We start from the raw sequence: 15,223 nt of genomic DNA, 5'->3' as shown, positions 1-15,223 counted from the left end.
AAGCTTCTTGGTTCAAAGCCTTAGAAACTTAAGGTGGGTGAGACCCAAACACTCAGATCCTCGCGACGAAAATGCAAACCTGTGCACACAGAAGTGGGATGCAGTATTTTCCCTAAATTCTATTTCCCGTGCTGTCCTTCCCACACTTTTCCACAATCACACCCTCACCAAAACAGACTCGGGCAGCTTAGGTGATAGCTTCAACTTCACCAACTAAGACGCACAGCCTCTGAGGCCAAGCTTGCTGCCTGCCTCCACCCACAAACCCACGCAAGCGGGTTTCCCACACAGGCTAAATGCGTGGCCTGATGGATTCAGCAAATGGAATTTTCATCTTCAACTACTGATACTGCTTTACTCCAAGCCATTTTGTACTGAAGGTCTGAGAAAGAGAAAGGCCACCCATAGAATTAAAATGAGTTTGGTCCTTAAAGGAAAAAACACGTTTGTCAAATATCCAATTTTATTTTATCATCGTTGCGTTGTTGAACACAATCTGCAGTTAGGGTCGGAATTCCCAGGCCAATAGATTTTTTAAAACCATACCACAGGAGTAAACCTTAAAAGAAGTGAAATCTAATACTATATAGATTTCCATTTCTAAATACAGTATATTACAGAAGTTTAAATATACCACCTCTGTTTACTTACAACTATAAAAAGATACATTAACTATACCAATTATAAATAATGTAGCATTTCATATTAAAGGCATTATTATACAACAGAAGATTAAGAACCCTCTAATGTATTACTATCAAGGTTAGTGTCTAAAGTTGCTTGAGATAAAATCCTGAAAATTCAGTGTCTGAAGTCAAATCCTGACTTAGCAAGTTGCTGACAGTTTAAGTGATGTGTTAACTGATGCAGAGAAGGTGAATAGCGTATTGCCTATTTCTGACAAGAATGATAAACCCATTTCACATAGGACTTTCTTCATCCGTACACTGCTTTTGATGTCGATTTTCATTGTATTATTGCCCTCCCCCCAATTTAATTCTCAAACATAATTTAATTCCCAAACATAAGCACCATTAGAAAAGTACTAGTTAGTAACGGTAAAAGTATCCAAATAACGCAGTTACGTTTGGTTTTCGTTTTTTAAAAGCTATCTGGGAACGCTTTAAAACTTGGAATTGCACAGCATTTGCACACACAGGAAAAGAAAATTTCGCAACATGTTAGTGCAGTACTCAGGCCACTGTAGTAGGAGACCCAGTTCTTCCACAGAGTCTGGGTGTTATTTGTTAATTAATCATTAATTAATATCAAAATAGGACTTTAAAAAAGCCAGGCTGTATTTAAACAACGGCCAATGGCCTTTCCAGTTGTGTATGTTTTGCTAGTCTAAAACAGATAACCAAACTGGAGAAAAAGAAAACTACATAGGCTGATCATAAACCATTAATGCAAGGTAGAAATTGATATTCCGTAAAAGCGGAGTGTGGCTCTGATTTGTCAAACACGAGAGTTAATTATCCTAGCATTGGCTATGCTCTTGTAGTGTCAGAGCACTGGGTCCTTAGCAGCAATGGTGACACCAGCGATGTTCTCTGCCTAAGAAAGTGCCTTGGTTAAGGTCGACCGTGACATAGTTTTAGATAAGCATTTTGGGCGCTGATTCGATCATATTCCAAAAGGAACACTGGTTTTTGAGCTGAGTCCCATGGTCAATGTCGAGATGCAGTCCTTGAAGACGCACGCCCATTCACACCCAAGACCTTCAGTACCCTTCCATAGTACTGGACTCCCCAGAACTCCCCACTTTGGCTCCTCACAGTCCTGCTTTTGTTTTTGTTTTTAACTTAACGCTGTTTCTTTCCCACTGAATGCTGGGAGGGGCTTGTTCTGTGGGCAGGTGACCCTGAGGAAGCCACAGGTGCAGGGCTCTGTTTGCAGAACAACCCGGGAGTTTTTCCAAGTTCTTACTGGAGTCAGAGCCGGCAAAACATTTGTAAGTGACCGCTGGATACTTGAAATGCCACTTCCCGTTGGCCACACCCTGAGCCTCTTTACTGTCCCTGGGGACCTGGTTGAAAGGGAAACACAGAAACGGCCAATAGCTCCACCCCCAGGCAGGACTACAATTTCACACACAACATAATGGTCAATAACACAGGAGTGTGAGAGGAAAAGAAAAATCATTCAAATCCAGTAGATGTAAAGTCTCCACAACAAAGTGACCCAGGAAGGCGGGCAATGCACGTTTTCTTCGGCAAGTCTGATCTGCCACATTCGGCTGTCCAACGTTTGAGGCAGGAGCCCGTCGTTCCCTCAGGGGCTCTTGTCATCGAGTTTGATGGTGACCGTTTTCACTTCTGTGTATTCAGCCAGCGCATATTCACCACTGCGATTACAGAAAAGAGGAGAATATAAAATGGGCATGTCACTTAGCCGTTCTGTGGGAACCTGTGTTCAAACGCTTGGTTGGTCACTACTCTGGGGGGCAGTTCGGAGTCTACGCAAAAGGTCAGAATGTGATGACTTTATAGAGGAGAAGCCAGGACTGTAACATCATTACTATGTTTAAGTAAGGGGATCTATAAGTTAAGTTTAAATATAACGTTTCTCGGGGGGGTTTCTGGGTGGCTCAGTCAGTTAAGCGTCTGACTCTTGATTTTGGCTCAGGTCACGAGCCCACAGTTTGTGAGTTCAAGCCCCGCATGAGGCTGTGTGCCGACAGTGCGGAGTCTGCTTGGGATTCTCTCCCTTCCTCTCTCTCAAAATAAATAAATAAATAAATAAATAAATAAATAAATAAATGTAAATAAATAAAAGAGATAAATAAGTATCACGTTTTTTGGTGTGTGATGCTTTGGAAATATTTTCAGAAGGAATAAGTGCTTGTCTTTAAAGAACAAAAAGGGATGGAAATAAAAAGGTGGATTCCCTGAGTGGGGAGTACAGAGCGAGAAGAGGGCCTGCATGGGTGAACAAGGAGGGGAGCTGGAGATGTGGCCTGAGGATGTGCAAGGGGCAGAGACATGGAGGGCCTGGAGTTGACCTCAGAGTCTGCAGCTGGGGACCAGCTGTAGGAAGAATAAGGCCAGCCCAGAGCGGTGAGGGCAGCAGACATTAGCACAGCCTGGACACAAGGGGGACCACAGCCTTTGAGTTAGCCTCTCTGCTATCTGTCCCTTCTTTAAGTCTTGCAGAGTCCAGCTGACCCTTCTTGGGCGTCATGGGCCATCCTCCGGGCGGTCCCTCTTCCCAGAACTGAGATGCAACTTTGGACAGATTTAACTGCCTCTCCAACACTTGCTCTGCTGTTAAGCACATAAAAATGTGTACTTGTTGAGGAAAAGAGGTAGACGCAGAGGTGGCCCCTGGAGGCTCTGTCTCTAGGAAGACTTGAGACATTGTCCCATTTCACCCCTTAGATCAGGGGTTCTCAAAGGGTGGTCCCCAGCCCAGCAGCCTCACAAACACCTCAGAATTTGCTCGAAATTCAGATTCTCAGGCCCCCTACCCTGCCCCTGATATGATGCCCCCCTTCAAGGTGACCACATCTCAACCCACTGCACCTGTGTGGCAAAGGAGAATTAAGGTTGCAGATGGAATTAAATTTGCAAATTAAAATAGGGAGGTTATTCTGGATTACCTGCATGGGCCCAATGTAATCACTAGGATCCTTAAAAATGTAAGGAGAAGGAAGCCAGAAGGAAATGAGACTATGGAAGCAGGTTCAGAGAGGTGCAACATTGTTGGCTTTGAATACAGAGGAAGGGGCTGCCAGTCAAGGAATGTGGGAAGCCTCCAGAAGCCAGGAAAGGCAAGAAAACATATTCTTTCCCTGGAGTCCCCAGAAAGGGAGGTAGCCCTGCAGACTGTCAGATTTGGAGCCTCCAGAACTGTATCAAATCATAAATTTATGCTGTTTAAACCACGAATTTTGTGGCAATTGATTGTAGCAGTAACAAAAAAACTAATACACCCTACTAAAGTGGGATCCAGAAATCTGTGTGTTTTTTTAACGTTTTTAAAGTTTGTTTACTTATTTATTTTGAGAGAGAGAGAACATGCACACGAGTGGGGGAGGGGCAGAGAGAGAGAATCCCAAGCAAGCTCCATGTTCAGTGCAGAGCCCAACTCCGGGCTTGATCTCACAAAGCCATGAGATCATGACTTGAGCCGGAATCAACAGTCAGACACTTAACCGACTGAGCCACCCAGGTGCCCCCAGAAATCTGTGTTTTAACAAGCCAGGGGATTCTGATACAGCTCAAGCTGGAGAACCACTGGTTTAGACCAATGTAGCTTAAGCAAGTTCTTTGTCTTCCCTGAGCCTCCATTTCATTATCTTTAAAATGGGCATATCATCACCTCCTTGCAGTTATAATGATTGGAGATAATTTAGTATAGAGCACCTCCTATGTGCTAGGCAAAAAATGAATGCCAGAAAGTAACATCACTATTTTGAATTAATATGTCTCTGAGAGTTTTTGGTAGTTCCCTAAAACAAATAGTTCGAGAACCCATGAGAATGAGTGAATTATTTTGTAATCTTTTCTAAATGTAACACAAAATATAAAAGCCCTATGCAGAATGCTGAATTGAACTTTTATAGAGCAGGAAATCCATCTATCCACCCCCACAAACAAATGACAAACTAGAAAAAAATTACGTTCACAATTCTATGTGAGAAACAGTGCTGTTTTCCTTCACATACAAAGAGCTCTTAAAACCCAATTAAAAAAAAACCCACACACAACCAAATGGAAAAATCAACAAAGGGCATGAACAGTCAGTTCACAGAAACACAAACACAGATTACTTAGTGTTAAAAATGCGCTCGATACCCTCACAATTAAAGACAGCCAAACGAAAAGAGGGGAAAGCTCATGTTCCGTGTGGCGGATTACCCAATTTTAGGAATTTATTCTGAAAACAATCTCCCACGAGTGCCTAAAGATTTCTGCACAAGAAAGAACACCAGCATGGTTTGTAATAGCAAAAGCCCTTGGAAACAGCACAAGAGTCCATCATGGGAGACGCTTAATGCAAAGGACGGAAGGGTATCCAAAGCCCATTCTCAAAAGCAAAAAGTAGCTTTCTCTCCCATTTCATTTGAAAACAGTAAAGAACGCACACATGCACACCCACTGCATGCAAAGAAAATGCATAGGGCCTTTGTATTTTGTGCTACATTTAGAAAAGATTACAAAATATTTCTAACAGTGAGCATATTGTGTTGCACTGTTTAAAATCTAAAGTGGGTTGGGGTGCCTGGCTGGTTCAGTCGGTTGAGCGTCCAACTTTGGCTCAGGTCATGATCTCACGGCTCCTGAGTTCGAGCCCCATGTCGGCCTCTGTGCTGACAGTTCAGGGCCTGGAGCCTGCTTCGGATTCTGTGTCTCCCTCTGTCTCTGCCCCTCTCTCGCTGGTGCTCTGTCTCTGTCTCTCTCAAAAATAAATAAACATTCAAAAAAATTTTTTTAAAAATCCAAAGTGGTTAAGGATTTATCAACTTAGTAAACAGAAGTACACCAAATGATGAAAGCACGCTGCATTAGCTCATGAACTATTAACTCCAGTATTCAACCATTCCTATAGGATGAAGTACATGAATCGCCTCGTTCTTCCTATTGCTGCAATCACTGCCAGAGTTCAAGTTCATGCTGCTCTTATTCAACCCACTGTGGCGTCTCCTAATGGGTTTCCTGCCCAGTCATGACTGTCTTGGCATGCAAAGCCATCCACGAGCCCAGCCATTCTCCTAGTAGACCTCATCATAATGTTGCATGGGGCAGAGACTGGATCATATGCTCACTGCTATGTGCTCAGAACCCAGCACGTGCCTGGTGCACTAAAGGTGCTCATTAAACACCTGCTGAGTGAACCAAGGAACACATGAACAGAATGAATGACTGAACAGTGATGACCGCTAACAAATGGGATTGAAGATCCGTGGCGGGAAGCCTAGGCTTCCCACATGCCTCTACCGTGTGGATTTCTGTTGTTGTTGCTTTCTGTTGTTGTTACTGCACAACAACCAAGAAAACTGCCCAGGAGGAAGAGGACTTGTAGGCTTCAGCCCAAGACCTGCACAGGAACAGCCCCCGGAGGGGCCTGTGGGTGGGCGGCAGATAGCCAGCCCAGTCCAGGCGGCCGGAGGTGGGGAAAACCACGGAATCCACCGTGCAGTGCTCCAGCACAGAGAAAAGGAGAACTAGATGCAACATGAAGACATTAATCAGGAACGGCTGAAAATGGAAATTGGTTTGCAAGTCAGTTTCCAGGCTCCCTGGGAATTATGTTAAAGTACTTTATCTAAAGCCTTGGGAAAGTATATGCCAAGGATCAAAAAAACACATCGAGAAAAGTCCCGACTGTGGCAGGATGAAACATGGGCTGTGCTCCGTGCCAGGCGGGGTTGCTGAGGACCCGGAGGCACAGTCAGAGCAGGGGGAAGGGGGACAGAAGTGACACAGGTGAGGAAAGTAATGAGCAATAGTCGGCGTGAGTGAGTGCACACTAGAAGTCAGGTGGGCCCCACACACCCTTGCCACGGCTTCCATATCCAAGGCCGTCTGGTTGGGGGCCCAAGTTCTTGTTGCAGCAGGAAGCTGTGTCTGGCCTCTGGGAGGAGGACTGTGTGGGGTTCTGGGGCCCTCAGCTGTCACTGGTCAAAGGCAGCTGATTAGAGGACACCAATGTCCTGGCTGACTTCATTCCAGGTGGCTCACAGGGGTGACATCCCTGTTGAGGAAGGCCTTGTGGTGTGGTGGGTCCAAGAGTTCAACTCCACCCCTGTCAGTTATGGGCAGTGTGACCTGGGAAAGGCAGGGACCCTCCCTAGCATCCTTGGGTTTCCTCATCCAAAAATTAGGGTAGTAGTACTAGCCATCTACAGTGGACAATGTTTGTGCCCACCTATAATTCATACACTGAAGCCCTAACTCCCAAGGTGAAGGCATTTGGGAGGTGGTTATCCCCACGAATAGGATAAGCATCTTTATGAAGGAGACTCCAGACAGCTCCCCTACCCCTCCACCATGTGAGGACACAGTGAAAAGACAGCCATCTATGGACTAGGAAGGTAACCCTCGCCAGACCCCAAATCTGCTGGCACCTTGATCTTAGACTTCCAGCCTCCAGAACTCTCAGGCATTGAGAGATCAATGCCTATTGTTCAAGCCCGCCTGTCTGTGGTGTTGTTATAGCCACCAGAGCACAATGAGACACCATCTCATAGATGGTGTGAGCGTGGAATCAATGAACACACGCGAAAGTGCTCTTACAGAGCCTGGCCGACTCTGTTCTCAGCAAATGCCAGTTGTCACCCATACTATGGCTGTTGGGGGGCCCTGACGGGGACACAGGTGACCCCGGCCCAGGCCTCATGTCTCTCTCGGGCAGGAGGGTGTGAAAAGAAAATGAAGCAGAGACTCACAGAACACAACACAAACAAGCCACTCAGGGGATGAAACATGATTTCTGCAAAGGGTTTTCACCGCCAAGAATTTACTGAAGTTCCCTGAAGGGAAAACCAGCCATAGGAATTAGGATGACACCAATGGATACACTCTACTCAGATGTTCAGATGGTTCTGGCATATTTGCCATGACTCAGAAATGCATTATAGAGAAAGACCAACACAGGGGAAGGGACCCCAATGCTGTGAAGACTGGTCAAAAGCATTTGTTCAGGGAGGGAAGCCAGCCCTGCTGTTTCATAATAACATCTTTATTAAGAATCTGGAAGGGGAGTTGCCCAAAAGCCCCAATAGGGCCCGAGCCGAGGAGAAGCATTTGAGTGCTCCCACTGGAAGATGCCCAAACGAGGACGAGGTAATGCATTTGTATATAAATAATACAAACTGTTTAACTAAGAGGAAGAGCTTGGAGCCCTTTGAGATGTTCCAGGAGCAGCCCTGCATGTTGTCACAGATGGTCCCCCTGGGAAGAGTGATCCTACAAGCTGTTTGTCCACAAAGACTAATAAAACCCCAAGCACCACCACGAAGGATGTGGGAGAGAAGGCATCGTCCAGCTGGAAACTGCAGTGTGTCCACTCCCGGAACGCTCTGTCCAGCCCTGTGTCTGGACCTTTTATCTCAGGCCAGACACAAGAAGGCCTGTCCGTTAGTCTACGCATGGAGTTCATCTTCCCAGCGGGCAAGATGGAAAGGAGCTCTGGAGGAATATGAGTGGGTTTGATGGAACCACAGAGGACGGGGCAGTATGTCTCCCAAAGCAGCACCCAGAAGGAGCCAGAGTAGCCCAGAGTCTGTCCCCAGAGCCTTTGCTGGTGGGGTGGACAGCACCAGAGCCCGACCTGGGAGAGAGCCCATCTTCCCTGCTGAGGGCTGGAGTTTGTGGGAGTCTGGCAAAGAGTGCACTTTTCCAGTTCTGCCCCTGTCCTCACTCAAGGAGCCTATGCCAAGTCTCTATGGAACATCTCCACGTGTGGTGGGTGCTGGGGAGGAAACAGGAGCTGAGGCTAGAGGTTGGTCCTGGGGCCAGAAGGAGGGAAGCATGAGAATGAGGGCAGGGAAGGGCAGGAGTGGGAAGGCGGGAAGGAGATGGTGGATGGAAGGGATCCATCGCAGCCCCAGAGGGAAAGGGCCACCAGCCTTCCTGACACAGCTGACCCAGCCTGCCACCCAGGAGCACAGGGCAAGGTCACCGGACTGGAGTACATGTCCCCACCACCCTGCGAATGTAGTATATTTTTTATCCACCTGCTGGTGGGCATGCAGTAACAGAAATACTTACAGTTCTCTGCCATTTCCTGACATTTTAAAGCCACCAAATGGAGCCTGTGCGTAGATGGCATTATAGCAATTGATCCTGGAGGAAGAACAGAAGACGCTCATGATTACCTGAAGAAGACCCACCTGGGGTGCATGCATCTCGGCTGTCAGGCACTTGAAGCAGACTGTTGCCTCAAGAGTGACTTTTGTCTAAGTTTTAATAATGGGAACAGGTTGTTCAACTTCTGTCTTCTCATTCTTCCCACCAGAAGCTAAAATTCGAACATTTTTTTTAATGTTTACTCATTTTTGAGAGAGAGAGAGAGCGAGCATGAGTGAGGGAAGGGCAGAGAGAGAGGGAGACACGGAATCGGAAGCAGGTTCCAGGCTCTGAGCTGTCAGCACAGAGCCCGACGTGGGGCTTAAACCCACGAGCCACAAGATCATGACCTGAGCCGAAGTCGGACACCCAACCGACTGAGCCACCCAGGTGCCCCTAAAATTCAAATATTCTCAAGGATAAAGCTCTTCACTGGGATAGGAAGGGAATGTCAAGGGGGAGAAGAAAGGAGAGTGAAATTATGGCATAAGGGAGTAAGATTCAGCTTTGAAATGAGCCAGCCCTGACCTCAAAGTTTTCCTGCTTGGTCATAGGATTCTGGTCTTGTTACCCAGCCTCTCTGAGCCCCCATTCATGTTTATCAGCATTATCTTCTTTACGATGAGGATGGGGCGCCTGGGTGGCTCAGTTGGTTAAGCGTCCGACTTTGGCTCAGGTCATGATCTCACAGTTCGTGGGCTCGAGCCCCGCACCAGGCTCTGTGCTGACAGCTCGGAGCCTGGAGCCTGCTTCTGCTTCTGTGTCTCCCTCTCTCTCTCTGCCCCTCCCCACTCACACTCTGTCTCTCTCTGTCTCTCAAAAATAAACATTAAAAAACATTAAAAAATAAAATGAGGATAATGTCATCTGCAGGATTGCTGGTAAAGCAGGGACTTTCACCCACACTTTGAACAGGACCATGCGCTGCTTTTAGAACCAGAATACAAAATTAAAGCAAGAGGGAGTGAAGTCCAAGGGACAGCACGACACGGTGGTCAAAAACATGGACACCAGAGCTACACAGACACCAGAGTTGCCCAGCGGGCTGTGGGCTCTGCTGTGCCACGTACTAGCTGTGTGACCCTAGGCAAATCACCCAGTCTCTCTGTGTCTCGATTTTCTCATCTGTAACATGGAGACGATGACGGTCCCTGTCTCAGAGGCAGTCATGAGTATCGAGCAAAGCATTAAGGAGGTGCTTCGCACATAACATACAACTAGCATCTCTCTGTCGACAGAAGAGTAATGAAGTTAGCAAGTCAGCAACTCAGGAGAGCCGAAACACGCACACCCTCTACTCACCAGACTGTTCCAGACTCCAACGCAGAAGCCAGCTTCAGGGCCTTGTCGAGGTTTTTTGTGAACACGGCTGCTGTGAGTCCATATTCAAGGCTATTTGCCCTTTTTATCACTTCTTCGATATTTTTGAACTTCAGTATTGGCTGCACTGGTCCAAAAATCTAGGATTAATTGCAAGAATGGCCATGAGAGTCATGTTCGAATGAAGCACACATACTCTGAGCAAACACTGCCTTCGTTTTATGCCTTCTCCATGTACCTAGAGTGCTTACATGCAGGAGAAATGACGACCAGAGGAAAAAGAATGTCCAGAGATCTTTTTATTTACGTGATGGTTGACATCTGAAGGGAAGGATTACAATGAAAAATTAAAATATCAACTGAAAGTATATTTCAGGCTTATGATCTCTTATTGTCATCAGGGCTTCTGAGAAGCCCCAGCCCTTGAGCTTTGGCATAGACCCTGCATACTGACATACACAGAAGACAAAACTTTCCAAGTTTTTCTTGGAGAAAGTTATTGCCAAGGGTGTTTGCAAGGCAAACACACATAGAACTGTGTGCCCCGACCTCTTGGTGGTACATTTTCCATCAATGAAGATGCCATAAAATGTTTCCCTAATAACTCCCAGGGGAGGGGATGAGACAACGTTCCTTGTTATGCAAAATAAAAATAAAAATCCCATAAAAATCTCTAGGAGAAAGTCTGTAAAATACCCCCACAGGAAGGCAGTAATTCACTTTCTCACACGTCCCAAAAGACCACATCCCAGGATCGAACCACCCAGGACCCTAGGTGGGAACCAGTTTCCATCTAGATTAATGGTAAGATTGAAATACAAAGTTAGAATCACACTTTTATGGAGGTCATAAGGAAGTCATATGGAGGTCCACCATTTGCAAAGATGCTCATGGTGGAAAACTTCATAGAGAATTCCAGCCGTGAGGTGTTCTTTGCATCAACACACTTGTCATTTCAGTTCAGTCTAGGGGGAATGAAGGCAGCTTTGGACTGTGAACCTATAGGCAGCAAGAGCCTTCCAGCATGTGCTAACCCAAGGATGTGTCAGAAGACAGAAGAGGGACGGTTGATCCCCAGAGATGTGTGAAAATGGGGGGTTTAGAACAAACTCTGCACCTGCTATACAGTGCTTGGGGTTCCCAAAGGCAGGTAGGCAAGATGGCTTCTCTCAGGACCCCAAAGGAGAGGAAGAAGGCCACAGGAGAAAAGAAAACATTCCCTGCACAAAGACTTCTGGGATGCCCAAGCCCTAGAGAAGACTTCTGTTTGAAAGACCCAGCCCTCTCCCCCTTCGAGTCCCATAAGAGTCCCCATGGAATGAAGCTTTTCCTGCAGTGCCCAGTACCTCCTCTTTGGCAATCCTCATGGTGTCAGTAACTTCTGAGAAGACCGTGGGTTTAATGAAGAGCCCCCTGTCTTCCATAGCCGAACCCCCACATTCCAGTTTGGCTCCCTCTTTCTTCCCACTCTCGATCAGATCGAGGATTTTGTCAAACTGCTTTTGGTCAATCTGCAAAACACAATGAGAAGTACAGCCTAGATTCCTTCTGGGCAGTGGCTGCCATCTTATGAGTCCAATGGCCTTTCACATGATCAGCTGTCCTACCCCTAAATGTTCTTGCCAAGTCATAAGTCATGGAGCAGATGTGCCTTGTATACAAATACTCCTCTGATGCACACATCTAGGCTCTTCGGAGCAGGGGAGAGAGGGGGAGATAGGCTCTTCTCATCCTCTCTAGGTGTAGGGTTTATTCATATGACTGACCTCTTCCATGCTGTTAAGCAAATCCATGAATGAAACAAGATCTGAAGTGGTCACGTTCTTTGCTCTCCCAACTCTTCGCATCCTGGGAAGGCTGCCAGATTTAGCAAATAAAACTACAGGATGCCCAATTAAATTTGAATTTTTGAAAAACAATAAGTGACATTTTCAGCATAAGTATATACCAAACCAATGTTTGGTAAATATCATTTATTGGTTATTTGAATGTCAAATCTAGTTGAGTGCCATGTATGTTATCTGGCACCCCTGCGCCCTTCGCACAGGGCACCATGGATCAGCGTAACAGTTACTGGAATTTTCCATCCATAATGTGGAGAAGTAGGAAGGGAGCTAACCACTGTACCCAGAACCCCCAGAAATACAGCAGAGTAAGCCTGAAGGTGAGATGGATGGGCTGCTTGTTTGTAAGGAGCCAGGTCATCAGAAAGGCTCCACCTTCTGCCACCTTGCGTAGGAATCTCCTGGGCTAGCGTGCACCCTGCATCACTAGCCTAACACTCTGCTCTTGGACATGGCACCCAAATAGCTGTCAAAGGGCACCCTTTTTGCGAGACTGTGCTCAAGGGAAGAAATGCTATCCTCATCCCCAGTAGGCCTTCTTCCCTAATCCATGGATGCCCTGTTCATGGCCATGACCCAGCTGCTAAGTCCCTTCCTCTTGGGCTGAGAGAGACAGAGTTTTGACTGTGATTGGTTTGTGGTAACTGAGATTTTTAGACAGAAAAACTGGTTTTCTTAAAACAACTTTAAATTTAAAAAGAGAAATAAGCAAACCCAATGGTGTATTTGGATGACTGTTCCTGAGGAGCAGGCCGGCTTTTTCAGAACCAGTGGGCACAAATCATGCACATCCCTAGACCAGTCATCTCCTGAAGTGCAGATCCAGTGTTAAAATTCCAAGTTTTGGATCCTTGTACCAGGATAAATTCCAAACAGATCAAAAATTAAACCATGAAAAATGAACGCAAGGAAGTTCTCAAATTCCCTCATGTGGGAGAATGCTTCTGTAAATATTGGGTGTTGATGGTCTTTCTATGATGTGAAACCCAAAAGCCAAAAAGAAAAGATGATAAATTTGAGTATATTATATAAAAAATGCAAAAACATCATAAGCAAAATCAAAGGGCAAAAAACAAACTGGAAAAAAAAAACTGACAAATCATTTCATAGAACTGGAGCTAATTTCTCTAGCATTTAAAGAGTTCCTGGTGGGGGCGCCTGGGTGGCGCAGTCAGTTAAGCGTCCGACTTCAGCCAGGTCACGATCTCTCGGTCCGTGAGTTCGAGCCCCGCGTCAGGCTCTGGGCTGATGGCTCAGAGCCTGGAGCCTGTTTCCGATTCTGTGTCTCCCTCTCTCTCTGCCCCTCCCCCATTCATGCTCTGTCTCTCTCTGTCCCAAAAAAAATAAAATAAAACGTTGAAAAAAAAATTAAAAAAAAAAAAAAAATAAATAAATAAAGAGTTCCTGGTGCCTGGGTGGCTCAGTCGGTTGAACTTCCAACTTCGGCTCAGGTCATGATGTCACGGTCTGTGAGTCCAAGCCCCGCATCGGGCTCTGCGCTGACAGCTCGGAGCCTGGAGCCTGCTTCCGATTCTGTGTCTCCCTCTCTCTCTGCCCCTCCCCCATTCATGCTCTTGTCTCTCTCTGTCTCAAAAATAAATAAACATTAAAAAAAATTAAAGAGTTCTTAGAGGGGTATCTGGGGGGCTCAGTCTGTTAAGCATCCGACTCTTGATTTCGGCTCAGGTCATGATCTCAGGGCTTGTGAGATCTAGTCTCACTTATGGCTCTGAGCTGACAGTGCAGAGTCTGCTTGTGGTTCTCTGTCTCCCTCTCTCTCTCTGTCCCTTCCCTGCTCTCTATCTAAAAATAAATAAATATTTAAAAATAAAAAATGAGTCCTTGGAAATGATAAGAAAAATTACCAGAAATATAAGGAAAAAATATGCAAAGCACCTGCAGAGTTTATGGAAAAGGGACTGCAAATAGCTTTTAAACATGATAAGATGTTCTGCCTTACTCCTTATAAGAGATACATGCATATTAAAACTAAGTGAGATACGGTTCTTAACTCTTGGATGGGCAAAATCCATATCCTATTAGTAAGGCTGGAGAAACAGACAAGCTCACACAAGGTTGGTATAACATAAGTTGGTTCATCCTCTTCGAAGGTAATTTGGCAATGCTTGCAGAAATTACAAATGTGCTCCCACTCGGTAATCCCACTTGGGGACTCCGTCCCACTGATGTCCTTGTATGTTTACAAAATGACATACAACATCGTGTGTAGCTGCACATACTGACATGTTCATCAGAACACGTCGTTTGAGGGGTGCCCTGATGACTCAGTTGGTTAAGCGTCTGACTCTTGTTTGGGCTCAGGTCATGATCTCACAGTTTGTGGGATCGAGCCCTGCGTCAGGATTTGCACTGACAGCGCAGATCAGGATTCTGCTTCAGATTCTCTTTCTCCCTCACTCTCTGCCCCTCCCCCACTAGCACATGCATGCATGCACATGCTTTGTCCCCCTCTCTCTCAAAAATAAATAAACTTTAATTAGAAAAAGAACATAGTGGGGCGCCTGGGTGGCGCAGTTGGTTAAGTGTCCGACATCAGCCAGGTCATGATCTCGCGGTTCGTGAGTTCAAGCCCTGCGTCAGGCTCTGGGCTGATGGCTCAGAGCCTGGAGCCTGTTTCCGATTCTGTGTCTCCCTCTCTCTCTGCCCCTCCCCCATTCATGCTCTGTCTCTCTCTGTCCCAAAAATAAATAAACGTTGAAAAAAAAAATTAAAAAAAAAAAAAGAAAAAGAACATGGTAAGGGCGCCTGGGTGGCTCAGTCTGTGAAGCATCTGACTTCGGCTCAGTTCATGTTCTCTCGGTTCATGAGTTCGAGTTGAGCCCTACATCAGGCTCTGTGCTGACAGCTCAGAGCCTGGAGGCTGCTTCAGATTCTGTGTGCGTGTGTGTGTCTCTCTCTGCCATTCCCACATTCATGTTCTGTCTCCATCTCAAAAATAAATACAATATTAAAAAAAAAAAGAACATGTGATTTGAATCCTGGTGAATTCATAAAGCAGGATTCTATGTACCTGTGAAAAAGAATGAGGCAGGTTCTCATGGCCTGGTATGGAAAGGTCTTCAAATTTCTTATTAGAACACAAAAACCAAGGTGCAAGCAGTATAGATGTCATAGTTATCTTGTGGGTGAAAACGGGAAATCAGAACACATATTCCTGTTTGCTTATATATACATAAAGAAATTCTGGAGGGCTATGTGAGAAACTAAGACTGTGGGGTACCCACGGAGGGAAGGTTAAGAACC

General features: G+C 45.9%; 1 protein-coding gene across 1 annotated transcript in view; it reads right to left on the bottom strand.

Moving 5' to 3' along the window:
* Nucleotides 1-445: 445 nt before the first annotated feature.
* The window catches only part of ALDH1A3 (aldehyde dehydrogenase 1 family member A3), a 39,243-nt gene continuing 24,465 nt past the window's right edge, over nucleotides 446-15,223 (bottom strand). Inside the window, exons 10-13 of the mRNA XM_047863092.1 lie at nucleotides 11,462-11,626; nucleotides 10,098-10,255; nucleotides 8,718-8,792; nucleotides 446-2,347 (exon numbers count right to left, since the gene is read on the bottom strand). Of these exons, the coding sequence (XP_047719048.1) occupies nucleotides 2,275-2,347; nucleotides 8,718-8,792; nucleotides 10,098-10,255; nucleotides 11,462-11,626 (471 nt within the window). The 3' untranslated portion in view covers nucleotides 446-2,274. The remainder of the gene's footprint in view (nucleotides 2,348-8,717; nucleotides 8,793-10,097; nucleotides 10,256-11,461; nucleotides 11,627-15,223) is intronic.

The sequence above is a fragment of the Prionailurus viverrinus genome, chromosome B3 (assembly GCF_022837055.1).
Source record: "Prionailurus viverrinus isolate Anna chromosome B3, UM_Priviv_1.0, whole genome shotgun sequence".
NCBI lineage: Eukaryota > Metazoa > Chordata > Mammalia > Carnivora > Felidae > Prionailurus > Prionailurus viverrinus.
Note: the sequence above shows the minus strand (reverse complement) of the source record. Positions and strands in the feature narration are given on the sequence as shown.